This window comes from Semicossyphus pulcher, unplaced genomic scaffold, assembly GCF_022749685.1.
Source record: "Semicossyphus pulcher isolate SPU_LCO1_2020_fin unplaced genomic scaffold, fSemPul1.0.p SCAF_8, whole genome shotgun sequence".
Taxonomy (NCBI): Eukaryota; Metazoa; Chordata; class Actinopteri; order Labriformes; family Labridae; genus Semicossyphus; species Semicossyphus pulcher.
The window spans coordinates 22,544,543-22,571,975 of NW_027211759.1; the positions used below are offsets into that span (position 1 = coordinate 22,544,543).

The following is a 27,433-nucleotide window of genomic DNA, read 5'->3' on the forward strand; positions in this document are numbered from 1 at the left end:
TTGCTTGCAGGAATGTTTGCAGCTCAAGAAATAGGTCCGAATGTCCAACAGGAGACTCACACTTTTACTGTTGGCTATGGGACAGTCAACACCTACACAGAGGGTGTTATAACACAGGGAATAAAAGCTACAGTCCAATAAGCGTGTTTGGACACTTTAATGGAATAAAAAACATGAATTGAGAAGCATTTATAAAGATAAATGCTTCCTTGATAGAATAAAATAGATAAGATTGATGGGAGACAGAGGAAATACTGAGCTCCTCATGTGTTAGTGCTGACACATCATCTGAGCATTCATGTGTGTGTGCTGCATGTGTGGTCCATGCAGAGAGGTGTGTTGTGAGGATCTCACTTCCCAGCGACACTCACCGATGAAGAGGATGGGAAAGGTGATGAAGAGGAGGAAGACATGTGGCACCACATTGAGCGCGTCCAGGAAACAGCCGTTGTTCAGAACCCCCCCGTCCACGTTGTAAGCTGACGAGTTATTCTCGTTCCCACAGAACGCCAAGGACATGGTGGAGCCGGGACTCTGCGCGGAACCGGCCGGAGGAAGACGAGGAGGAGAGGAGGACCAGAGACAGAGGAGAGACAAAGATAATTTAAGTAAAGGCTGTCAGAGCATTTTGTCTTTTCAGAGGCAGCACTGTGGCAGTCTTCTGTAAATCCTGGTGTTTCCTTAAGTGACCTCCTTCCGGCTCCCTCTTGATCAGCTCCCAAATATCAGATCCAGTGAAGAAGAGGAGGCAGAGGGAGCGAGGGAGGGAGGAAGACGGGGTCAGAGGCAGTCACAATCCTCTCCTCTCCGGCAGTCTAAGCAGCTCCCCCGGCCATGCTGGTGAGAAACATCTGCATCCCGTCCGCCTGCAGCCCTCATCAGACATCCTCTAACGCTGAAGCTTCACTCTCGCATGGTGCTGCACGGTTGCACTGGAATGCATTCAGACACGCTCCCGTCGCTCACACACACGCACACACACACGCACGTACAGAGAGAGCAGCGGTGGCATTCTGCAGTGCACCTGCTATTCCTGTCTCTTTGCAAACGGGAGCTCAAAGTCGACCTTGGGAGAGGGAAAAGAAAGGGAGCAGAGTGTGCAGGGGGGAGCCGGAGGACTGATCCACTGAAGGTAGGAGGGCGAGGGCAGGAGGGAGCAGCGAGTGATGAAGAGAGAGAGAGGAGAGGAAGGAGAGAAAAGAGGGAGCACAGCTGCTGATGGAGCAGTGTGAATGCTACACAGAGGTACGTGTGAGGCATGAGCAAGCACTCTAATCTTAATCCGAACATTTTTCTGAAATTACATAACTCTTCCCCTCAGTCATCTGTTACTTAACTTCACATTAGATCTGCAAGAAAACAAAGGGATAACTAGGCTGCACTAAAAAATAGAGGCATCAAATATTAATACATTCCCCAGGACGGATGCATTGTGCGCCCAGTGCTGCAGGGAGCAGGCAGAGTCCCCGCTGCAGCCAATAGCAGCTGACTTGTTCAGACGGATCAGTGAAGAGCCACATGGGAGCAGATTTTGATAATCCGACAGACTCAAGGCCTTTCCTTAGTGGTTCAAATGAACTATAGTTAATATAATCCACGACCAGTAGTGACCTTCACATAACAACGGCCAGCAGATAAGCTTAAATGTAATGAGTAGTTTACATGATTGTTTACACACTGTCTGTCCGCTGCTGTTTTCACAAGCATAGATGTGCTGGGGTGCGTTCAAGTTACACAAGAACACAGGATAAGATCATTGATGCAGCAGCTCTTAACTTTCTATAAAAATGAGGACCTGTTTTTTTTTGATTTATTTTAAATTAAATTCTCAAAATGTTTGTCTGACTGCACATTTGCTTGCTGCATTAGATTTGTTCTTCCAGAAATCCATTAAAAACTGCCCTGGGAGACAAACTGCTGTCACTTTACATATAAATACATTACGTTAACTACTTCCTTTATTGCATTTTCCCTTAAAATGACTGGAGATGCTTTTTACATTTCTATTTAAGTGCACCATAAATCCAGTACAAGTAAAGCGGGACATTAATATTCATGTGGTGAATGCTTCATAATTAATGCTGGAAGAATGCAAGAGTTTCGATAAAATCGGCACCTTAGTGACAGCGTTGAATCATCTTAATACTGGAAATGTCATGTTAGGAAAAACCACTATGCATGTTATATAAAAATGTGTTTGCAGGCTGTTCTTGTTGGAGTTTAAAATGACAGCACTTCCTAAAGACAGAGAAAACCTGCAGACTGAACAGCTGCTTTTTACTGCACGCACATGCACGAGCTGTGTCCAGATCATCTTCTAAGAGGCTGCTGTAGTGAAAATATGCAGCTCTGATATTCACCAAAGGTCAAAAGACATTTTGGAAGCAATGAAACATATAGAACATGGACACCCGGCATAGCTCAAAGTAAGGAGATTCCAGTTCATCTTTCATGTCCACACCCAGCATGAAGAGTTCATAGCAACTGCTGTCATGTCCTCTGACTTCCTGCCTCACATTCATGATCTGCTTACTTGGAAAAGCACACTCACACCAGATGACTGTTGGGCTAAATGTGGGTTTCTAAATAAATTTAAGCCTCAGAGACTTTTATTTACGCAAACAACTGCTGGTCAGGATGGCACTAACCAGATGTTATGTCAGCTGGGGTTTCCCCAATTAAGTAAGAATGGATTTCAGATTGGAGCTCACTGCCAGCTTCAATGCCTCAACTAAAGATTTCCTCGTGCATCGTGACTGTATTTTTCAGCCGGGATAACTGGTTGGTTTACAGTTCTGTGGTGGCCTACATCAGAGATTAGCCCTGTCCATCACTGCATCGCCTGTCACAGTCTGCAGAATAAAAGAGGATGAGTGGAAGAGCAGCAGCCACTCAAAGAGACCTTCAGAAAAGGGGAAAAAAAACATTTTAAGCAACATACATTTGGGTTAGCTTAGGTTAAAATGGCTGGGGGGCTTTACAGCAAACACGAAGAACAATGCATCCCTGAAATCACTAACAGCCATAAATAGAGACTCCTCTGTGGCTTGTATAGTGATGATTTGATCTGTGGGAGAAAAGTAAGAGGTGAATGATGAATCATGCATTGACTCTCTCTCTCTCTCTCACCTCTTCACAGAATGAATGGGGAGGGGGTTGCCTCTCCATCTGACTGGCTGTGAGGATTTGTTACCACCATGTAACAGCTGAGGCGCGAGAAACCAGCACCTCCAATATTTCACACTCCCCCATAATTCTCCAGTAACAATTACCCAAGACTGAATCCCAGTGATGTATGACCCCATTACAGCACACACAGCGGGATCCATTGACTACATTTGACCTAAAATGACTCACAGCGTCATTAAATTGGCTTTTATCTGAAGTACGATAACGTATGTAAATGAAACATGCATGTCCCCAATGGTGTAATTGCGAAATATATCACAGTTTTATTGCTGTGCATCTTATTTAAATGCTAACAAAACAGTCCAGCTAATCAAAGTCAGAGTATCGATCTGAGTGATTGACCAGGTGACACGAGCGTGCAGCACTTACCGGTTTATATCGTGAGATCATGGTGCTTCCGCGGTGTTTCCCTGACTCCTAAAAACTCTCTTCAACGCTGTCACATCCGGTAGAAAAACAAAAGGGGTAAAGTCTCCCAAATTGTAGTCTCTCATGTGTTCACTGCACAGCAGACTTCTCGCTGTCTCACTCGAGTTTGACCATCCGGAGTGCACGCGGCGGTTTAAAGGTGGAGGCTGGGAGCTGTCCACGGTGCTGGACCCGGGGACCGAGGAGGAGGAAGAGAAGGAGGAGGAGGACTGATCTTCCAGCCAAGGCCACCTTTGGTCTCTGTGTTGAACCGTCGGTCGGAGGGTTAGAGGAGCAAGGGGCGCTCAAACAAACACAAAGAGGTCGATGCGACGTTGAAAGTAGCAGCAGTCACGTATGCCATCATGAAGCAGAGTGGATTACTGCACACACAGCGGTTATATAACAGAGAAGTGGGATGCTGCACGGCCAACACACATGAAACATAACATGACAGTATGCCCAGCCTCTCGTTACATTTCTCCTATAAAATGTCATAAAATTCGATAAAAGCAAAATTAATTCTTATACTCTGCTCAAAAATCTAATCTAGGTTTATGTCATGGCATTTTAAGCAGACATATGAACACAGTTGGGACTCTTACTCAATGAGTAAATTGATATTCAAGAAGGAGCACTGTTGCCCCCTGTGGACAGATAATTAAAAAGCTGTATGGATCCCCGTGCTGGAAGGTAATGGATGCAGAAGTGCATACAAAGTATGTGAAGAAAATACCAAGCAAGGAAGGGATGCTTGAGAGCCTTTTTGTTTGCCTCAAGACTGATGAATTAGCAGAATAGTGTTTATCCACCTTTTATAACAACCTTACATTGTGTCAGTCATTTATGTAATGTCATGAGATGGCTAAAGATAGGTTAAGCCTCATTTAAAACACTCAGAAACATGAGGGAAAAAAGCTAATAATAGCGTAGTTAATGGCCTTAAAAAAGCACATAAAGCTACAGCTTACATTTACTTTAAGGAACAAACCTACTTTGTGCTGACACAGCTTTATTTATGCCCCACTGAACACCAGCCTGTAAATGTAATATTGAAAAAAGCAAAGCAGAAGAAGCAGAAAATCTGTATGCACAACAGAAACTCAGATCTGTGAGCGTGAGCAGACCTTTATTGAGTGTAATGCAGATTACAGAGCTGCTGTTGATTACAGTTTGCATGTTTTAACTCTGCCTTTATTGTAAGACACATGTCTGAGGGAGGGAAAGATCAGAATGGTTGGGTGTAATGAGGACAAAGATGTCCGGGACTGACATACGTGAGGAGGATTACAGGAAACATGACTTGATTATGTTAAACATGACAGTGAGTATGCTTGCTGTCTGCTTGGTATCAACATCAAGGCTTCTTCTCAAACAGAAAACAGTTGAAATGCTAAGAATAAAACAAAATTACATCTTTAAATTGTTCGTTTACAGGTGGAGATGACGAGCAAAGTGAATCGTCATATTTTAAATAAGAAAAAATGTGAATCAACAGTAAAAATCTTCATAATCAGTCTGGTTTTCTTGGCAGGATGTTGAGTTTAGAAGAACGTTCTGCAGGAGAAGAGAGAAGAGGAAATGTAAATTCTTACAATGTATAATTTAAGTATTTTAATGTAACATGAAAGGAAAAAGCAGGTATACTTTTAGATGTTAAAACCAGCTGTACGTTTGAAGCTGCCTACCCACCACAAGAACTTTTCCCAGAAACTAGGAACTTTAGGGTATTTGGTGCATTTACACCACAGGGACCAGGGTCTTAATGAAGTCCAAGAAAAGGTCGCTGCTAGGGGGGTAGTACTGTCTAAAAGTACAGGGACTTTGGGACTTTAGGACCTCCAGCGACGTTTCCTGTTTGGTTGAATATTTGCAATATCCTGGAGACTCTTTCACACATCAGCAAATTAATTTAATCTTCACGGGTCTTTAGACCTCAGTGGAAATATAAACATCACTGGTGTGGAGGAATCTTATACTCCCTTTGGAAATAGCTCCTTGGATTAAAAGTCATTGGTACTTTTGGTGGAAATGCAGCTTTTGGAAAGATTTTTGTTTATACCTTGCTAGCTTCAGTCACTGCACATTAAACACAACAGACCAACACACATGCAGGCAAGTTTTAAAAACACAAGACAATCAGGGCTTTAACTTCGCCCAAGAGTTCTTGTCCTTTTTTTTAAATCTGGGATTGAAGCTGCAAGTGGAACTTCTTTATCACTGAAAATAAAACCCTGATTCAACCCTGGGATGAGACACATGTTACTGCAGCAGAGGAGGAATCCTTGCTACAGTACCACCAGGTTTTATTAGTGTCTATGCATGTCAGAACATGTAACAGTCCCATTGAACAACATCAATCAGAACAACTGCTGAAGGCTGGCAGGGGTCCGAGGCTGCTTTTAAGAGCGTCCATGACCTGATGACACAGCACAATACCACAGAGGCCACACATGTACATATGTGTTTATATACGGCTCACTGCGTCGGGGTTTGGCAGATATATGGTGCGATGGGTCACTGATCACATTAGTTGTAAATGTCTTCACTCAAATAGCATGGCTGTGTCGCTGTAGAGCACATGCTTCAGCAATAAAGAAACATCGCCGTGAGGCATTTTTCTAATAGAAAAAGAGGCGAACTGCAAGCTGTATACATGTTTACATTCACTGTCACGCTAGCTTTTCGTGGAAATGCCAAGCTGTAACAGTAAACCATAAATCTCACCGTGTCACAGAGGTGAGAGGAGGAAGTACCAAAAAAGTCTGCTTGTTAGCTTTCTTCTGATTGACAGGGAGACTGTCACATGGGCTCAGGAAAGAAGGCCAAACAAAAACAAACGGCACACCAAACATCCCCTCTGAGGCGAGCAGCGAGGAGGAGGAGGAGGTCAGGTGGATTACCAGGATGAAGGGTGAGGGAGGAGGAGAGGGAGGACTAGTGCTGAAGCAGGTAGCCGTGTCTGTACAGTGTTGCACTGCCTTCAAACACCTTTCTGTTGACAGCGGGACTGACTGATGCTGACTTAGGGCTGCATACACGTGCACACACACACAGTCAAACACTGTAAACTACTGTTCCAGCCTTTGGCAGGAATTACCACAGAAATGCTTTAAATAAAACATGATGCAAAAAATTAATAAACACATTTGGACATAAATAAATGCTTACACTTGGTCTTCATATTCTTTCGGAGGGGAAACAGCAATCACAACATCGATCCAGTCCTAAAGGGAAGAACAGCATTTTGCACTTGACTGAATCAATAAAAATGATGAACTTAAGCAGCCTGTGACAACAACAAGCACACACATCAATCGGGGCTGATGCGGTTTAACTACAATCAATAAAACAACCCAGTCGCCAGTGTAATGATATCTTTGCTTTGTAAAAAATTAAGTTTAGCATTTAATTTCCCTACCCCTCCACTGCTCCAGGCTCGAGCCAGAGAGTTTTGCCCCTCAGTCAGAGAAGCATCGATCAGGATCTTCCCATTCACACCCATGAGTTCATCCCCGGGTACGATGCCACCTACAAACACACATCAGACACAGTTAACTGTCACACATAATGGTGCCGTGTTGTAGCGGGGGTAAGTCCATCATACTGCATGTATTCTAACTGTAGGGAAAGTCAAGGAGCACATGTCAGTCTCTGCTGTCCTGATATTGTGCATGGTGATTTGTACTTCTGTACCTACTTATCACAGTATATATTTACAGTTTAATAATAAGGTACAAATAAAGGCACATTCTGGTCACACAGTAAATATGATGCATTAGCCCTGACGCAGAAGGACTAATGTTCTGAGTATTAAATGTATTAGCAGTGCAAACATGTCTGGGATTCTGCTTTAGTGGATGAATTGGGTCACTGTGTAACAGCCCTGCAATAAATCCTGCAGAACCTTCCTGATCTTACAGACGTTTACGTTTTTTTGCTTAAACTAGTTTAGACAGGAGCTGATTCACCAATTTATTCCCTCATAAAATACTATATTCTTGAAAATTAAAAGAACAGTTTTAAAGTCATTAACTTAAACATTTTAATAATAAAATGAACTGACCATGCTTATCTGCAGCACCCCCCTCATACACAGAAGACACCACCAACTTTCCCAGTGGAGAGTCTGCACCTCCCTCCAGAGCGACGTCAAGATGTCCAGTCTTAAGATCAATAAACAAAACCATCAACATCATCAGTCATGTTTCAGAATCTTATCTTAATCTTATATCTTAATTTTAAAGTGATAAATGAGATTCCAAATTATCTGAAGACACACTCAGTACCTTTTTGATTCTGAGCAGTCTCACATCTCGCCCGTCTATCTGCTCCGCAGAGAACTATTAACAAAGAGCGTATCGGTGGAAAGAAAAGGGAATAAAGGACAAAACAAGACTGAAGTCAGATAGTAAGTTCGAACAGAACAAACAGAGCTGTCAACATAAAGAATTGCTTCCTTCCTCCTACTGAATGTGTGTATGGCTGAGCTCACAAAAAAGAAATAAATAACATAAAACAAGAACCTTAACTTAAAAAGTACCATTCTGTTTTTATTTACCAAGGCTAAGATCCTTTATTAAGTGAGATGTGCTGCTCTACAATAGTTTACTATTTTTACATTTAATACCCTTAGTGTTTTTATGTTTTTACATATTGTTACTTTGATTTGTTTGTATGGCTGCTAGTTTTAAGTTGTTGTGTTTGTTTTATGTTCTAACAAGTTGCACTGAACCGTATCTTTGCACTTTTGCCCAAAGCAAATTTCCCCTCTGGGACAATAAAGTATCTTTTCTTCTTAGTGGGAATGCCGATTCAGCATTCATCTTATATTTGACCTGCTAGCTCACTACCAGAAGTTAGCTTATATAGCTATTAACAAACTAGCAAATCTAGCTAACTCTCCTTCTGAAACTGGGCAGTTAAAGCAGTTATTGTTTTTTTTGTTTTGAGAAATAATTTGGTCATTTTTCACCCAAGCTGAGTTAATTGTGGGATTATCGCCACGTTTGTCTTACAAAATTCTTAATAGCTCTCATGGGAAAAGGTCAACACATTTCGTAAGTAGCCTTTAGCAACAGTAGCCAATATGTTTAAATGATCCTTGTGCAGAAGCACACACATAACATTTCTAGTTTGTGAGAGCTAAGACTTGTTAGCTGTAGAAGACTTTTCAATTCTATATCACTGATTTTAAACTGCCTGTCTGCACTTTTGCTGCGCTAAAAAAGGCATACAATACCATGGAGTAGGGGTCAAACTCTTCCTCGTATTTCTGAAATCCCTGAAAAAGAATCAACATGCAGCTCGTTAAAACTGATCAATATGAAAATTGAGCGTTAAACATAGCACACAAAGAAAACAAGAATCTTTCAAGAAATCTCAGTGAACAGCTTAAAGTGCTGGTCAGATTTCCTTTGACAACCAGTTCTATGTAAGTTTTAATACCAGCCTAAATAAATGGAGACCTTGGAGACAGTTTAATTTGATAACAGAATGGTGACTCAGAGAGCCGTTTTTCACCCTGCAGAATAAACACATTAATCAAAATGTTCATTTCCTTTTCTTGTGCAGACACCCAACATTGGACATAAAAAATGAAACTGTGCATATGATTATTTATCAAGGCCGTAGACAGCAGCCACTACAATATAAGATGTGTGGCGTTTGGTGTAATGGAAGCAGTAAATCAAAGGAGACTGATGGTCCCTGTCTGTGAGTGAAGTGAAGGTAACATGGAAAACAACCACAAAAAAACCATCTGTTGTCAGTAAACATCAAAACCAACCACACAGAACAGCACTGTGACATGCATTCCCACACCGTATGTTCACAGCACCATAGTGTGCTCCGAATCAATACGAGTGCGGTCATGCATAAGCTTCACAACTGGACCTAAAGGCAGCGATGAAGCCAACAGAGAGAGCACGTAATGAAAGAATAAAGAACAGACGTCACTGAGGCTCCAGTCAACCATGGGGATGACTGATGTGTGAACATGAAGGCAAAAAAGTGAGGAAGGAACCAGGGAAAAAAAGGCACTCAGGAGTGATAGTTAATTAAAAAAGGTGGTGATAGGTATGGATTACTTGTCGTTTGGTGTTTGATTTAAAAGATGAGTTGAAAGGCACCATCCGTTTCAGCATTTCCGGAGGCTGAAACAAAAGACCAGGTAACAGCTTTTAATGAACATCTGAAAACAACACAAACAGAACAGCGTAAACACTGTTTATAAAGTTTAAAATTCTGTTGTCTCTGACCACACCAAGAAGCAAGAAGTGAAGTCTGGGGTTCAGTGTGCTCAGAAATGTGCTCTGATGCACCAGTAAGCACAGCCCACAATGTTGTCACTGTGTACTGACACACCCTGGAGTACACTTAAACACGTATACACTTAAAAAACGTGTTAAATAACTTAGAAATGTGAAGGACGTACAAAGTTACAAAACTAAGCTCAGTACTGTGGTTAAGATTATACTACTTATTATCTAAATGTTTTGCATTGCAACAATTACCCCCTCCAAAAGCGACAACAACAACAATGTATCAGTCCATCCATTAAGAATCCCCTTTCCGGTCTGTGGCACACAGCCCCAAGCCCATTTATGCCTAATGGAGATATTATTCTTTAAAAAAAATACAGATCACTAATAGAGTTCATTTTTTTAAAAGAGCTAAGACAGTGTCCTCCAGCTGCTAGTTTTTAGCCAACGTTATTGGAAAAGGATAACATTTTTGATTAAACACTTGGCCATTTACATTGCCTTAAACGAATATGCCCGCCAGTGCAAAAGTATGCTGATTTAAGTGTGTTTAAAAGTTTTTTGACAATTATGGAGCTCCAGCAGAGGGGAAAGCTGTATCAGGCTACACAAAAAATACTTATAAGTAAATTAAATCTGTGTTGGTTTTATTGTTTTCACAGTAGTTGTTGATATAAGAAACATTTTTACTATTGACCATATTCACACAGCGGCCACTTTCCGTTGACGCCATGCTCAGGACGGGAAGCTTAAAATGCTGTTATAACGTCATACTGCTGTGTCACAGGTTGTTGGGGAATCTGACATGCCTTCTCGATTGATTGGTAACTAAAAAGACAATGAACATGACAATCTGGAGGGAAATCGGGCCATATTCAAGTTTAAACAACATATTTGATAACCCAGCGGTCAGACAACAGCTAACGTTAGCAATTACCCACTTACGTAGGAAGAGGTTGACATCTAAGATTACTGTTTTGTACTGTTACATGATAGAAAATAAAAGGCGTAGATTCCTTGCTAAAATAATGTAAGAGAAATATACTTCCTTGCTAATGTAATGTTAGCTAACGTAATGTTAGCAAGGAAGACGCTAATGTGCTTAAACAGCATTGGTAACGTAATGTTTGCTAGGAAGAGGCTGAAATCGAATGTTAATATTTTGTACTGATTCACGCAACAAAAGGAAAGGCGTAGATTCCTAGCTAAAATAATGTAAGCTAGAAATGTACTTCCTAGCTTACGTTAGCTAGGAAGTGGGTTTGATGTTAGCATTAGCTGTTGTCTAACAGTTGTTAATGGTTTATCATTTATGTTGTTTTACCTTGTATAATGGCCCCTTTGTCCCTTCAGATTGTCACAATTCATTGTCATTTCAGTTGCTTTTTTAGCTGAGAATGGTTTAAATTAAAGCAATGGGCTTATTTGGCTTATTTCTCCAGTTCAGTGACAGTAATCCTACGTACTGTAAATACTATTGCATTCCATTGTCTCTGGAGCTTTAGAGCACAAGACTTGGCACAAAACATTACTCAAATCAGCAGCCAATTTTTTCAATTATTCCAGTTTCACATTCTGAAATACAACATTTACAACTGGGTTTCAAAACATCTATAATACAGTTATTTGCTGCAGGGAGAGTAAATGATTTATGGCTTCTCCTCCTTCAGCGACTACAGTCTCAGTAAGCATTTAACCTCCAGCTGCAGAGGTGCTCAGTAATTGATGGTAGACATTTCTGTTTGCAGTTTTGCTCTCAGGTGAGAACATGCGACTCTGTTAATGCAGAGTGTTACTGGAAAGTGTTACTCCAAAGTCGATGCGGTTTAAAAAATAAACAATCTGACCAAAGGAGAAATGACTCCTGTGTGATCCAATAATCTTAAATAGGCTTCGTGCGGAGCAGCTGGAGAGTCTGGAGGACTCACCCCATTCCGAAAAAGAGACGGAGATTGATGTCTCACCCTGATGATGGCATACTGTGTCAGATGTCTGAATGTTTATGACCCTATTAAGCAGAATCAGAGTTTTGTGCAGGGAGGAGGTGATGCAGTGTAACGTTTCATACCAGGACGTCAGAGCGGATAGCAGGTCTGTGTAGATCCGGGCGGTGGGTCTGGGACTGGGGCAGCATGACGGGTTTAGACATAACAGGGGCTGTCTGACGCCTCTGATTCGGGGGACTAGGAGCTAGTTGCTATTGAGGGAAAAACCAGGTTTCCAAACAAGAGCTGAGTTTAGATTTGTATTAAAACAAGAAGTTATCACACAACAAAAGCATCTTGTTAAGTGACAATTGTGTGAAGTTACTATTTTGGCTAAAAAGGAAGGGGAAGTTGTAAAAAGGTAACATCAAATTTCTATAAACAAACTCACCAAGGGGGTGCTTGTGCTGGAAATTCGACTGGCATGGGAGGTATTTCTCATTACCTGAGCCACAGTAAAATAAAATGAATCTTCATACCCCCTGGCACACACACACACACACACACACACACACACACACACACACACACACAGAGAGAGCACTGCAGGAACATCACACAACAGGCCTCGCTCCCAATTTTTCAGATGTCACAGCACGGCTGAGGTATCAAAGACAGTCAATACTTGGATAAGGGAAAATGTCCAAACGAATTCCAGCACACACATTTAAAAAAAAAAAAAAATCTCTTATCATGAGCTTTACCAAGCTGCTTTAGTCCCCAGTACACACATCACACCAGGGCAGACTCCACTCAGTGAAACAATCCACACGGCTACAAGCAAACATCAATAACATTAAATGCATCTCTGAATGCATTTCCCTCAGCCAGAACAAAATTGTAAATCAATGCCAGCCCAATTCAGATATGCTTATGCTGTCTCTGTAAACAGATCATGCACATAAACCTATGTGTTAAAGAGAATCCAGCAGCCTTGAATATGCATCAACTATAATCAGCTGTCTATTTTCCTTTTAACTGCTGATGCAACTTTTCCCCGTAGATGGAAAATAAAAGATCCAAGGTAAGGCAATAACACAAAAACAATCCCACTTCAGCATCTCTAACCTTTGGACTGGAGGGGTAGGACATTTCACTGGTGTTGGAGGAGTAAATCCCTCCTCTGGGGAGATATCCGCCCGTCTCCCACTCGCTCCTGTGCTCCGGAGGACTGGGAGGGTGTTGGAGGTGATGGTGATGATGATGCTGGCGGTACCCACTGAGGGTTCCTACTCTTTCCTTTGAGTGTTGAGGAGGTGGTGGAGGAGGGGGAGGTGGAGGAGGGGGCGGAGGAGGGGGTGGCGGCGGAGGAGGCCGAGGAGCAGGCTGAGGAGAGGATGGAGGCCACGATGATTGAGGCGGAGGAGGAAGGTGGGAGGAAGGTGGGCGATGGGGTTGGGGAGCACGAGGTTGAGGGTGAGGGTGAGGGTGAGGCTGTGGGTGAGGCCTTCGCCCCTTGTTGGTCAGAGTGGAGGAGGTAGACGGAGGTTTTCTAGCGCCAGGTGGAGAAGGAGGGCGCCGCTGTGGGGGTGGTCGAGAGGAAGGAGGGGAGTAGTTCGGTATGGTGGGGTTCAGCTTGGGTGAGGGTGGAGGGAGAGGTAAGGGAGGGGGAGGGTGGCTGGTGCTGGGCTGGGTGGGGGCCAGTCTCTTCAGAGGGCCCCTCAGGCTCTGATCCACGTCGTCCAGGTTGATGTCGTCCAGATCAGTCGTGGCGAGCTGGAGGCCGCCGGGGAAGCGCTTCACCCTCGGCTCAGAGGCAGGAGAGCGAGGCGGGGAGAGCTTAAAGTCACAACAACACAATGACACAATGACATGGAAAATGACTCATTTAAAGTGATAATCTCGAAGATTTTCATGTAAATAAATGTCTGTTAAGTCACTATCTATCGCTGAATCTATCGCCACAATGGTGATTGAGCCTATGGCCCACTGATGAAAGCCTTTGCATTTGCAGTAGATAGTATTATTATGGACTGGGTGTCTGTGGTGACTTTCGCTGAAAAAATCACAAGCGGCGCCCAGTTAGTGACGCGTTTTCCATCACCCAGCAGTGGTTGGTCTGTCAGAGAGGGTAGGCGGAGCTAAGTGGCTGCTTTTCTGGTCTCTGCAAGTGTTGTGAGTGAACAGTAATCTACTATGGCTGAACAAACAAAGAAAAGATGGATGACTACAGATACAACTTCAACAATAAGTGAAAATCCAAAGAAAAATAAAAGAAAGGCAAACAGTCTAAAAAGGAAAGCAACCGTCAGTGAGGAAAATCAAGCCAGCCGTGGACGTCTGGTTAAATTGGGAAGTGTGCTCCTAAAATAACCATCTATCACCAGTGGGTGGCGCTCAAGAGCACGAAACTGAAATCTTTGAGATTATGTCTTTAACATTGTGTGGACATTTAACATTTCAGGCTATCATCAGGAGACCAACACAAATGTATAAGTTCTTAGAAGGTGGTAACACTTGGTAACAATGATGGATCCTGCAGACTTTTGTCTTTTTCCACGTTCTCTTTTTATTCTCTGTGGACATGCAGCGGTATTTTTTATAGTCTATGGTCACTTGAAGAAGACTGTAAGTAGTATTGATATTATTAGTGTCTATCATCTGTTGTTGTTGTTGCTGTCTGCCTGTCTGTCTCCATCCACCTCTCTCTGTCTGTCGTGGTCCATCCAGTCTCAGCAGATGGCTGAAAACAAAGTTTTTCCTTGCCAATGTTGCTACGTGCTGCTCATGGTGGATTAATGTTGATTCTCTCTAAGTAATATTACAAGGGAACTGTTTAGAGCGGCTCTATTTGTAAAGCATAGTGAGATAACTTTTGATGTGATGGGGGCTATATAAATAATAAATGACTGAGTGATTGACAGCAGCCAAAATGTTGTCAAGACAGTAGAGGTCATTGACTAAACATTGTGGAAAAGACCTGCCTAGATGCTATCATTATCAATGCTATGCTTCCACTAAATGTTGAAGAGCTCTGAGTGCAGAGGTTTGGACAGAGGAGGTGTCACTCTGTACCTCTGGGGATTCGTTCTCCACACAGGAGATCTGCTCCAACCGAGTCTGACAGAGACGCTCCACCCAGTGTTGCACCTTCTCCGACTCCTCCAGGTCTTCTCTCTCCGTCTCTGATACCTGGTTCAGAAGCAGAGCCCGAGTAGCATCACACAAACAGGAATGAGCCCTACTAAGCATAATGTGTTACACGCACGTTAATCTCCTCTCTTCGTACCTCCTGCACCAGCCGATTGATCTTCAGCTGCTTCTCTCGCTCGTACATCTCCTCCTTCTCCTTGGCGAGTTTCAGCTCAAACTCCATCTCCTTCTTGTTCTTCCTCAGCTCCTGCAGAGTGTCTGTGTTGGACACTTTCTTCTTTTTCTTCTTCTTCTCTCCTTTCTGAGGCGTCACCAGTTAGTTAAAATAAGAAGCAGGGGAGACAAATCTGCCACTGCAAACCCCACAGCACGACATGCATATATAGCTAATGACACCACACTGTGTATGACTGTATAAACCAAGAAAAAAATGATGCGATCCGCCACTTTGTCACAATGAAAAGCAGTTTAAAACCTTACAGGAGCTATCACAGTCCTTCCTTTCTGCCACTCTAACACCACACCAAACTCAGGCAGCTGACTGTACCTTGCGAATCGACGGCAGTTTCCCCTCATATCGATAAAACCAGCCAAATGCTAAGGAAGGAGATGAATACAGGTTACCATTAACCTTTAAAAACACTGAAACATTACTGTTAAAGAGGCACGACACAGCACACCAAGAGAAACATGTAGCCTTTTAGTGATGCAAATAAGAAAGATTTGGTTAGAAAATGAAGAAAGTTATTCAAACTATACAGAAAAATCTGTCTCCAGGGGTTCTTAATTTTGGTTGTCAAAGGAAATCCAGCACTTGTCCTTGTTAATGCTGCTTAACACGAACATCCTCCATCGACAGCTGTGACAGCTGAACCTCCAGACTCACTTGGCTTTCCTGCTCGTCCTCCTCGTCTTCCTCTGTGAAGGAGCTGGCTTCGTCAGCTTCAGAGGAGAGGTCAGAAACACCCAGCACAGCACACGAGAGACAGAAAGAGAGCATGCAGAGAGGTAACAAAGAGTTACTTCTAAAAACTGTTTGCTTTTAGAAGAAAAGTAAATATACAGGTTGAGAGTAAAATAAAAGGTTTCATGCATTTAAAGTCAAAGATTAATTCAGGTGTTCTTACGAGAACTCTTTGCCTTTGGAGACGAGCTTTTCTTGTCGTGTGGGTCAGGTGATGGGCTCTTCCGGGTGCGGGGGCTCTTCGGGCTCTTGGGCCTGCCTTTGGCTCCCCAGTCCTCCTCCCATTCTCTGTTCTGCTTCCTCTCCACCGCCTCGATCCTACAGAGGATGACGAAACATGAGAGAGATATCTTTCACACGTCGAAAAAAATGTTGAATTTGCATTTTATGGACATGTAAACACAAAATTCATGACTTACTTCTCCATCTCCTTCTTGTAGCGCTCCTCTTCCTCTGCAGTTTTCTGTGAGATCTCCATCTGTCTCCTGTTAAACACATGAGATAAATACTGAATAAAACATGCTACAGCACAGGACATGAATACAGGTACGCCAGTTTATGGCTGCTATTGAGACATCAATTCTGCACCATGCGATATGCAGTCCCATATTTCATCCCCAGATATTGATTGCATCAAAGCAAATGGAAATTGAGTGTGTCATCAGAATTGGAAATGCCTGAGAAGAAAAGATCTAGTGAAGTGAACATAAATCTACATAGTGATGTAAAAATGGAGCAACAGAAGTGAAGGTCCTGTTTACATTCAGTGAACCTGATCTACGCAGATGTGTGTGCGTGAAGCGTATGCCGCATAAATTCAGGCGTATTTAAATTCAGGCTATCGTCTCAGATTGGCAGCAGGTTCCCCGGGCTTAGACTGAGACACAGTTTGTGTCTTTAAAGGAAAAATCAAGTTCAGCTGCAGATACAGCACAGCACTCTGAATAATCAGAAAGACCGAGCCTTCAGCTGAAAGATCAAACAGCTACGCGGCGCTGCTCCTGTGTAGCTGAATGAAATTTTAAATCAATTTCCAAGAACATTTGATTCTAGTCAGATAATCTTTTTCAGTCAGTGATCCCAATTTCAGTGTGAGGATGCAGTCATTCATAAAACAGGTAGAGGTGAAGCTACTTAACTTGCGGATCTGCACTCACAGCCGATAACGGTGTGTGTGTGTGTGTGTGTGTGTGTGTGTGTGTGTGTTCGTGTGTGTGTGTGTGTGTGTGTGTGTGCCAGTGTTTGAGGACCACTGCTGTCTCTCATAGGCTTTATATAGAAATCACATTTACATCATCAAATCAACCTCATTTTAAATTAGGTCAAACACTGTGTGTGCAGCCTAACCACTCATAACGATAGACTGTCAATAGAAGTTTTTATACAAGTGATAAGCTGTGATTTGCTCTGATGTGTTTTGACCAAATTTGATCAAAGTCTTGCACTACCAAGGAGCCAAGTTGCCCTGTTACTTACTACTGCAGTATGAACCCAAAGAAGAAGCAGCTCCTGTGGTTTACTTTAACTAACAGGTCTTAAGTTTGCCAAAATTACAACATCATGATGCAGATTAGTAAAATGAAGCTTTGTCAGGTCTGTCCTCAAGAGGAGAAGAAAACTACTTTTAAAATGCTTGTTTGTCCAACAGAGGTTGGATCGATCATTTCTGATGCATTCGAGGAAGTCGGGAAATCTGAACGCTGAACGACATTCGTGACACAGCGTCAAGGGAATTCATCTCAAGTTGAATTTTAGATCTAGAACAGATTGTTAGCTGTTAGCATGCAGATGTCTGTTTATAGACATTAAGAAGCTAAATCTTTGTCAGATGACGCTGATGGGAGCGGGGATGTCATTGCGGCACGTTCCACCTTTTTCCTGCGTGCGCTGTAGCCTGCTGAAACGTGATTGGTCGATACAACACTAACACTTCCTGTACTAAAATTCTACATTGTTATACAGAATCTGTAAACGGAAATTACGAATTGACAGACCTTAAAGGGATAGTTTGGTTAGTTTGAAGTGGGGTTGTATGAGATACTTATCAATAGTAAGTGTACTACATACAGTGGATGCCGGTCAGCGCGGCCCCGGTGTTGAGAAACCGGCCGGAGTGCCGGCACGGATGCTAAGCTGTATGCCGCTACAGATAAGGCCAATTCCACACGTAATTTATCCACTTATAAGGACATTCCACCTAAATATCAACAGTGGCATTGATTGTACACTATATTTGATTAATTTACTGCATTTCACTTTTCAGTAAGAACGCCTCTGTATTTGGCACTACTTTGTGTGGACCGCAACACATACGTGTTACTATGCCTGCAGCGTACGGTGTCGAATCAGCTTTAAAGTCTCCATACATTACGACCTAGGCAATAAAACACCCGTCTCTTGTAGAGTCACAACAGGACAGCTCTTGTCCTTCAAAGTCGGACACTCACTGCCGCTCCTTCTCCTGCTGCTCCTTCAGGATTTTGTTGGTCTCCAGAGCCACCCTCTTCTGGTGCATGAGCTCCTGCCGGTCCAGCTCCCTGCGGGCCTCCACTGCGAGGCGCTCCTCATCTGTCATGAACAGGTCGCTGCCCTGAGAGAGCAACAGAAGATAAAAAATCCGGCAAAGACATGATGTACTGTAGGCGTCCTTAGACTTAAAGACTTGCCAGAAGCAGTTATAAATCCTTATACACTACAAAAACCTTACTGTTGTGGAGATCTCTGTTTATGTAAAATAACTTTATATGCATGTGGGAGGAAGGAGACAAAATGTATGATGAATATTTATCACAGTTTACCAGTTCTGCTTTGAAATCACTGATCAATTTGTCACATAAAAACAGCAGCTATTTTATCTCTGAGCACAGCCTTGAATTTTAATAACCTGGTGGATGTACGGTGTACAAATGATGACACACACTCAAATGAATCCATCAGACAGGCACCGGGGGGAAACAGTAAATAAGATGGGACTGCTTGTCTCAGTTACACCGCCCAGCACTGAGTATGGCGGCAAACAACCTGTCGAGTGACTTGACTGATGATGATTGTTGCTGAAGCACAGGCTGAGAACCAGGCTCGTACTGTGACGTCTCAAAAACAATGTGGTACATAAATCTGCAGAGCAGGAACGCTGAGGGCAGGAAGTGGGAGTTTGTGTTCCCAAGAAGGAAACAGATGATCCCTGAACTGTTTAATTTACTATATGAGATAAATCTCCTTATAAGTGGTATTAAAGGTGATGAAGCAGATGTTATCCTTATCCAAAATCTATATATCATTCTATGATCCCAGGCACAATAAACACAACAAATCTACTCATTTTATGAGTAAATAACTTTGTCTAACTTTACTTTATTATTTGTTTGTTGATTATTTATTAAATTTGACTGCTAAAAATGTATATTTAATATCCCAGGAACCTGTGAATCTCTAGGGATATGGATTGGACTTGTTTGCAGCACATCCCACAGATCCTCGATTGGATCAACACCTTGAACTCGTCGTGTTCCTCAAACTATTCCTGAGCAATTTCTCATCCTGCTGAAAGAGGCCACTGCCATCAGGGAACACTGTTTCCATGAAGGAGTGTACAGGCCCATACGCAACAAACTGCGATGCTCTGTGTGTTCTGACACCTTTCTATCAGAACCAGCATTCACTTTTTCAGCAATTTGAGCTACAGTAGCTCTTCTGTTGTATCAGACCACACGGGCCAGCCTTCGCTCCCCACGTGCATCAGTGAGCCTTGGCCGCCCATGACCCTGTCACCGGTTCACTGGTTTTCCTTCTTTGGACTACTTTTGGTAGGTCCTGACCACTGCAGACCGGGAACACCTCACAAGAGCTGCAGTTTTGGAGATGCTCTGACCCGTTGTCTAGATATCACAATTTGGCCCTTGTCAAAGTCACTCCTGCTTCAAACACATCAACTTTGAGGACAAAATGTTCACTTGCAACATATCCCACCCACTGAGAGGTGCCACTGTAACGAGATAATCAATGTTCTTCACTCGGCCTGTCAGTGGTCATAATGTTACGGCTGATTGGTGTATGTCACTTTCTCTGGGATTATTTCAAAAATGTCAAAGGGTTCAGTGTCTCTTATGCAAAAGTAATCATATATCTGAAATTCATTATTTAAACTCGAGAGTTTAAGAGTTAAATACGAAAGAAACACAACAGGTACAGCTGCATCACTTTGATTTAACAGAGTACTTACAGCTCCTGTCAGGACAGTAATAGTCAGACTCCTGCTGCTCTTCAGGACTCTCACGGCCTGGAAATGTAAGAAAGAAATACTTAGAGTAATGCTTTTAGTTTTTAAGACATTTGTAAGGAATTAAATGGAGGGAAATAATAAACAGTGGTCCAAGGCCTGTGAAGTGTGTATTATCACTCCTGGTAAACACTGTACACTTTGTTTTCTCCATCAGACACTTTGGCAAATTATAAAGAATCCATGAAGGATTTTATTTTGGGCAGAAAAAGAAGGAACAAAACAACAATATGTACAAAATTGTATCTACAGTATGTCGTAAAAATGTCTGATAAACTTTTTACTATAGCTGCTAATAATTAAGTTCAGCTAAACTCACCTCTGTGTGGTCTGCAGTAGTGAAATCCACCCCGTTCACCTCCACGATCTGGTCCCCGATCTACATTATAGGATGAAACACACAAAGTTCACAGCAGGCAGGTTCGTGGCTCTCAGAGCTTCATACAGGTGTTCTAGTCAGTCTGATAAATCACCTCCAGTCCCACTTCAGCAGAGAGGGAGCCCGCCTTCACGTTGCTGAGGTAGATCCCAGGTTTGTTGGTGGGACCGCTGGAGATGCTGATTCCCATTCCCTTGGTACCCACGAGGCTGAGGAAGACCTTCTTCTCTTTGATTTCTTTGCCTCCAATGGAAGCCAAGCCTGCAACGCTGTTTTTTTTCTCCTGAAGCGGTACAAAAAGAGTAAAATTAAGTCTTTGGAAAAAGAAAAGGTCACAAAGAAATGAAAAAAATCTGCCTCTCACCCCCGACTCAGACACAAACTGGTCGACAAACTGCCACTTGAGGGGTTCATCTGATGAGCTGGAGGAAGGAAAAACAGCAAATAAGAACATCTGAACAGCAATGCACATCTCAGCAGATATTCCACACACTGAATAAGCATTTCAAATATCTCACCTTTTCACTGGGATCATCCCCACATCTGTTCAAATAGACAAAACAAATCAAATCTAATCACTGGATGCTTTAAGGCTTCAAAAATATTCAGTTTAATAATGTTATTTTGATGGAGAGTGAGTTTGTGTTTGACGTACGTCTGACTTTGAGTGACACAATCTTCTTGGTCTTGATGAGGCTGATGACCTCCTCGTGGATGCAGGAGGAGATGGAGTATCCATTAATGCGCACAATCTCATCACCCACCTACAAACCAACACAGGAGAGGATACAAGTCATCCTCCTTCTGTATCATAAGGCAGATCACAGATGAACGTATCGCGACTCCAACAAAGTGTCCGTTGATTATTTCAGAGCCACAATACGATCTATAGATCTGTGTGATCTATCTACAGGTTGTGTCTGCTGTTTTATGTAGCTTTCTGCTGAAGTGACTTCCAAGCAAACAGTCGAGGAAGATCAACAAAGATGTGAACACTGAAATATTTTGATATAAAATTCACTTGTAAACTTTTTATGCTTATCTACCTGAGACGTGTGTTGAGGCTGTATGTGTTCCCTGCACTGTTTGTCCCTTTCCCCTTCTGTTGTGTCTTTCCAGCTCTTCCCAGGTGACGGCTCAATGAGGTGCATCTGGTCTTAGATGCTTCAAAACCCCAGTCATGAGATCTGAAGAGAGGCTGTTGTTGTGTTTTGCTTGGTTTTCAGATGACTTCAGTTAATGTTTTGGTTGTTTGATTAACCTTAAATGAATCCCATATGTATGAGGGTTTTATGGTGTTTCACATGGTTATTTCAGTGTCAGAATGCGGATAGTTGAAATATCACATCACTTGTATTGCTTATCAGTATGTAACAATACTTATCTGTATGGTCTCTATTAAATAAACATAAATAAATGCCTCATTCTCCTTGATCATTGCTTTTTATGCAATTTATAACATGTACAGTTAAAAATTGAAAATATATTTATATGTATTATATTGAAATTTTTGGAAAAACTGGATTCTCACATGTAACTTTTAACTTCTGAAATACATTTTAGGTTAACCTACTCGACTTCCATGTTTTATATTGACTGTTCTCTCTCTGGCACAGCCCCTTTAGACATCACTACCCTCACTTTAGATGGAGTTACAACGTGTCTTTAAAGTCAGTCATAACACACAAAGGCAAAGCAGAGAGTCTGTATCCTGTGTATCAAAGCATCAATTTAACTGGTCCAAAGAGGATACTAACTCTTTCATTCATGACATTGTTATATTTATAATGCACCTGGAGGGTGAGTCTGGTAGTTTAAAAACATGGTGCTTTACTCCCCCTAGTGGATTCTTGAAGTAGAACACCTTAGACAAACGTGAGAGCCAGCCACAGAAAACAGCATGTTCACATGTGTGTACTTTGTAAATGACTGTAAAAGGTTTCAGTATTGTTTTATTACACTAAAACTTTAAATATTAATACCACTATGATGACTATAAAATAAGTATCCTAAATTTAGTTGTTTGATACTTTAACTGACAGCCACAGTTTTAAATAAGTTTATGAAACATATGTAGGAGCATAAAGAATATAAAAAGCTATCAGAACGTAAAAAAACATGACATTAACCGACCTGAAGCCCGACGTTCCCGGCCTGACCGTCTTTGACGATCTGTGATATGTAGAGACCACAGCCAAACTCCAGCCCCCCTCTGACACTGAGACCCAGTCCATCGCGATGAGTCCGGTCCAGACGCACCTCCTTCAGCTTCCTGCAAGATCAGAAGAGAGAGAGACAACGGGATGAGAGCAGGATAAATGTGAAGTTGAGAGCGGGAGGAAATGCTATTTTTTTTTTTTTTATCAAATAGGGACATATCTGATGTGATACAGACTACATAGACACCACAGCCAGGTTAAAAGTCTGCGGTGTATGCAGCACTTACCGTGACCTCTTGGGGGTGAGCAGGTCGTACTCCACCTGGTGTTTGAGCGGGATGAGAGGTCGGATGGCGTCAAACAGCGGCAGGCGCTTTGGTTCATTGATGACCAGCTTCAGGTCCCCCACCAGCACCTGCAAATCCATCGACCTGAGAGAGGAGAGGAGGTCCTCTGGTCAAAACTGAGAGACTTTCTACAACACGAGTAAGCGTGGGTTTGTGTTACTTTAAGTACATGAATTACATTACAATACATTGATTTTAGTGGAAATACAGTATGTACTGAAGTTGGAGCAAAACAAGAATAAGGAAATTAAGTGCCCAGTGCCTATATTGCCCACAATGCAGGTTGGTGGGGTTATCATTGTGTAGTGGATAATGTAGCCTCAAGCCTCTAGCTTCAGGCGACAATGGGCTACAAAGGTCTGATCATAGACTGTATAAATAATGGATGTAGCACCACCGTGAAGTCACCCATTGGTTTCTCGACTGCGTTAATGAAGCCGAAATATGGCCGCCACCATGTTGGTTTACTGGAGCCTGAAGTGACCAAATGTGGATGAGAGGGTGGAGCTGCAGAGGAGCGAGGGAGTTGGCAAACGCCAAGTTATCAAAGCTAAACAGTCTGCATCTGTGGCTGATCCATTGGCCTTAAGTCCCTACAATCCCTAAAAGGCTCCAGCAACACAAACAAAGCGGACAGCCAGCAGTATCCACCTGTCACTCATGTGAACCGGCACCTATGATTTAAGGCTTAATATAATTAAAACAGGTGTATTACAAAAAAAATTGACATCCATACAGTTATCATGAACAGTAAAATAGCTATTTATAATGAAACAGTTTTTTGTACCATCTTTAGCTGTAACCATCTTTATTCGTGCTGTAAAAATGGGCCTTTTCCCATCTGCTGTAATGTTATTTCTTGGTTTCTGGAGCCAGCCTCAAGTGGACACTCGAGGAACTGCATCCAACTCACGCTGACTCTAGTGACATCACTTGTGCTGTTTATCTCTCTTAGGCTTTTATACATATACAGTAGTACTCCCAAACACCTGTAAACACACCTTTATGTGTAAAATTGGTTTGACTGAGTTCCCTAAATGCTGATGGAAAGAAACAGTCACAAAAACAAAGGAAGAAAAAAGCAACTGGAACTGCTGCCATCTAAAATCTGTCCACCTGGCCTCCTGCTTGAATTATTAATAGGAGCCATTTCAGCCCTGTTTGGAGGATGAACATAAAAAGAGCTTTTGTGGGGAGCTGGCCAGGCTTGTCGGAGCGCAGTGGAAACTGATCGGAGGCTTAACCAGTGGGGCCGCAGAGCTCTGCCTCTGTACAAGGTTAATTGAAACCTAGACCTTTAGCCTCCCCCCTTTAACCACCTCCTCAGCCCTCTGAGATGGGACTGCTATCAGAGACCCTGACGGAGGACACAGTTTAAACGGAGGCCAGAGCCAGAACTCAAAATGTTAAAAGTAAGTGAGGGGGTAGAAGAAGTTACAAAGGCATCATTTTACCTACAGCTAACACAGGGCAAGACTTTGTTCTTTCGATCAGTTGTAGGCTCTGTATGGAAATATAGGGATGCTAATATACAGACAGAGAGGGGAAAACAGAAGAAAACACACACACACACACACACACAAATTAGTGACAGACAGTACTCACTGGTGATACATTCGGAGGACATCGTACAGGTAATCCTTCTCTGCTTCATTCTCAATCAGCAGCTCCACCTGCAAGATAGCACAAACATGTCGTACCATCGTCCTTCTCAGCCCAATGACACACAGTGAACCGCTCTCCTGTGGTCCTGTCAGCTCAACAGGGGGTCCACCACCTGTGTGTGTCTCTATGTGTGTGTGTGCTGGAGTTATACAAACCTGATGGCGGCTCAGATGCAGCAGAATGGTTTTGAGGAAACGCTTGGGCCAATCACTGATGTAACACATTTTACTAAACTAGGCTGCAAGCTCCAAACCCGACCCTAACCCTACGCTCTTGGCAGGATGAGACTCCTTGCACAGGTGTAATGAACTGAGCTTCCCTAAGCATCAAACCACTGGGAGGGAATAATGGCAGCACAGCTGAGGAGAGGCTGCAGGAGGAAGGTCAGCCGTGTCATCTTACATCTCAGACACAAACAGAGGAGAACGTTCACACCCAACATTGACACACACACTTGCACACGTTCACACAAAGGCGTGCACGCGAAGATAAGTCTTATAGAGAGCAAAAACACTGCAGACACTTGTGTATCATTTTATGTAGGGATTAAAGCATAGGTAGATGACCTACACCTAGTAATTATAAATGTAGGACTGCACTATGTGGACGCTGCTGTGAGGGTGTGTGTGACATGCTGTTTATGACACGTCATAAACGTCTCTTGTTAAGGGAAGTGACACACAGTCAGCCACTCCTGCATGCAGACTTTGGCACCATAAACCAACGAGGTATGAGATCATTGGTCAGTCAGATACCTGTTTAAAAAAATCTAGTTTATAAGATTAACTGCAGCCTAGTATAATGCAGGATAAAGGACGAACAAAAAAGAAACAACTTTCCACTGCCACTTGAAAAAACAGCTAACAGTAGCGTTATTAAAACTACACACCCTTAACTACACAGTGTCCCAGAAAGAAACAAAGGCTGCTTGTGCCGTGTTGGCCCCTCAGCCTCTGATTAAAACCGTAAATTGTCCCATCTCTTCCGCTCAGCTGCTCCTCTCTGACAAATTATCTAATGCTCAGATGCCCTTTGAGAAGAGCCTGTAATATGTGACCCTGCCCGCCCGTGTGCAGCACAGATGGCTGTGTGATGATCCCTCCATGCTCTGAGGCTGAAAACACCCTGGACATATCATGTTCCCTTTTCTTTGTTTTCTTTCACTGATAGTTACCTTTTCAGGTTGTTGTGTGTCAACACCAAACCACAAAACATTGAGTCATTTGTGCTGAAATTTTGAGACAATATAGCATGGATAACTATGTACCCTGGTCCTTAGCTGTGTGATGTTTTTTTCTGAGCCAGAAAAGGTGCCAGTCATGTGACAAATACAGAGAGGATGTCCATCAATTTGGCTGCTTTGAATACCTTGTGCTTTAACAAACAATACTCAAACTCATAAGAGAGCTGGTCATAAATACCACATTACTGAAGGCTTTGTGGGGACTGTAAGAACAAAACTCTATGAAATTAAATTCATTCAAGACAATATGAGAAAGAAAGTAAAATTCAGTTGAATAAAACTACGTCATTCAAATACTAGCAACTCTGGTGGCTATTTTTCTTATGGGCGTTATAGTCAGTGATAAACTTGTTATGCATTATATTTTAAGAGCCTAGTGCAATAAAAACTCTAAATTATATATTTCTTCATTATTTTAAATTGTACTTGCTCGAATAAAAGTATCCTAAATAAACAACTTCTTGCATGTTGTTTTTTTTACTGTTTATGTTCCATGAGGCTGTCGGTAAAGGTTAGGCCTGCGTCCGCGTAACATCCCACTGAAAGAGACACCTGAGCTAGTGAAGTCACAGCAAGGTAAAGAAAATATCTTTTAAAGCTATTTAAGAGCTTGTTCAGCGATATCAGAAGAGAAAAAATGTTTTTGTCTTACCTTGTGCCTAAACTCCCGAGCAACTTTCCGCTCCATCGCTGAGAAATAGTAGCAAACAGTCCGACGTGAGATCCCGGCGTCGGTGAAGTTTGACAGAGAGGACTGAACCGGGGTCAGTGCGTCAAGGTGGTTGAGTAGAATAAAAGCATCCGGTTACTATTTTCATAGTAAGATAATAATTAACGAGGACAAAAACAGTTTTTAATATGATTGACAAAAATGAAAATTTACAAAAACATACCTTTTCTCAGTCTTAGTTTGCTTAGTAAGTAAAATGCTTCTTTTGTTTCATTCAAGTTTTTGTCATTATAAACTACGGCCTTTACTTTGAAGGTGTAAACGTTATCTTCTTGTAATCTTCTGTTTTTTTGAAAACTTGACTAAACTTTCGACAGCTGCGTTATAGTGATGGGAATTCAATCTCTTTCATTTTTCAGTCAGCCAGATAATTATGTACCACTTTGGAATTTAATAATTTAGTAACATTTGGCATTTTTTGACATATGATTAGTATGTGTGCACATATATCACTCAAGTTGTTAAAGTGAATTATAATTAGCCATAACATTTCCAGAATACCCTAAATGTATATTGATGTGTACCTTGTGGTACAATACATGCACAATTGCTCACTTAAGGTCCAATATAAAGTGACTTTCTATGCACTGCCTTAATTCCTCTCTTATTTGTTGAAACAAATTAAAAGATTCTTAATCGTACATACATTGAAATATATGGTCATATTAATTATTAAGAATTTGGACATGTCAAGTATAACTATCATAGTTGTCACACTACTAAATAATA

At 42.2% G+C, this 27,433-nt stretch overlaps 2 protein-coding genes across 4 annotated transcripts in view; both read right to left on the reverse strand.

Annotated features, from left to right (window-relative positions):
• The window catches only part of abcc8 (ATP-binding cassette, sub-family C (CFTR/MRP), member 8), a 63,848-nt gene extending 60,247 nt beyond the window's left edge, over positions 1-3,601 (reverse strand). For all 3 annotated transcript variants that reach the window (XM_069685691.1, XM_069685690.1, XM_069685689.1), the window contains exons 1-2: positions 3,559-3,601; positions 372-534 (exon numbers count right to left, since the gene is read on the reverse strand). In XM_069685691.1, coding sequence (XP_069541792.1) covers positions 372-534; positions 3,559-3,579 — 184 coding nt within the window. In that variant the 5' untranslated portion in view covers positions 3,580-3,601. The remainder of the gene's footprint in view (positions 1-371; positions 535-3,558) is intronic.
• Positions 3,602-5,028: 1,427 nt separating this feature from the next.
• On the reverse strand, positions 5,029-26,662 carry ush1c (Usher syndrome 1C). Its single transcript, XM_069687007.1, has 20 exons — positions 26,627-26,662; positions 24,672-24,739; positions 23,007-23,150; positions 22,694-22,832; positions 21,216-21,324; positions 21,079-21,103; positions 20,925-20,982; positions 20,655-20,843; positions 20,501-20,560; positions 20,125-20,181; positions 18,350-18,492; positions 16,322-16,387; positions 16,066-16,220; positions 15,825-15,880; positions 8,840-8,881; positions 7,887-7,940; positions 7,664-7,763; positions 7,019-7,128; positions 6,769-6,824; positions 5,029-5,154 (listed from the first exon to the last, which is right to left on the reverse strand). Exons 1-20 carry the CDS (start codon positions 26,660-26,662, stop codon positions 5,142-5,144), a joined length of 1,680 nt encoding a protein of 559 aa, XP_069543108.1. The 3' UTR covers positions 5,029-5,141.
• Between the last annotated feature and the right edge of the window lie 771 nt (positions 26,663-27,433).

Coding starts and splice junctions, on each gene's coding strand:
- ush1c (XM_069687007.1), bottom strand. CDS start 26,662: ATGGAGCGGAAAGTTGCTCGGGAGTTTAGGCACAAG. Junction 7,941..8,839: donor AGTTTGACCCCTACTCCATG/GTATTGTATGCC, acceptor CTTTGTTAATAG/TTCTCTGCGGAGCAGATAGA. Junction 7,764..7,886: donor GACTGCTCAGAATCAAAAAG/GTACTGAGTGTG, acceptor ATTGATCTTAAG/ACTGGACATCTTGACGTCGC.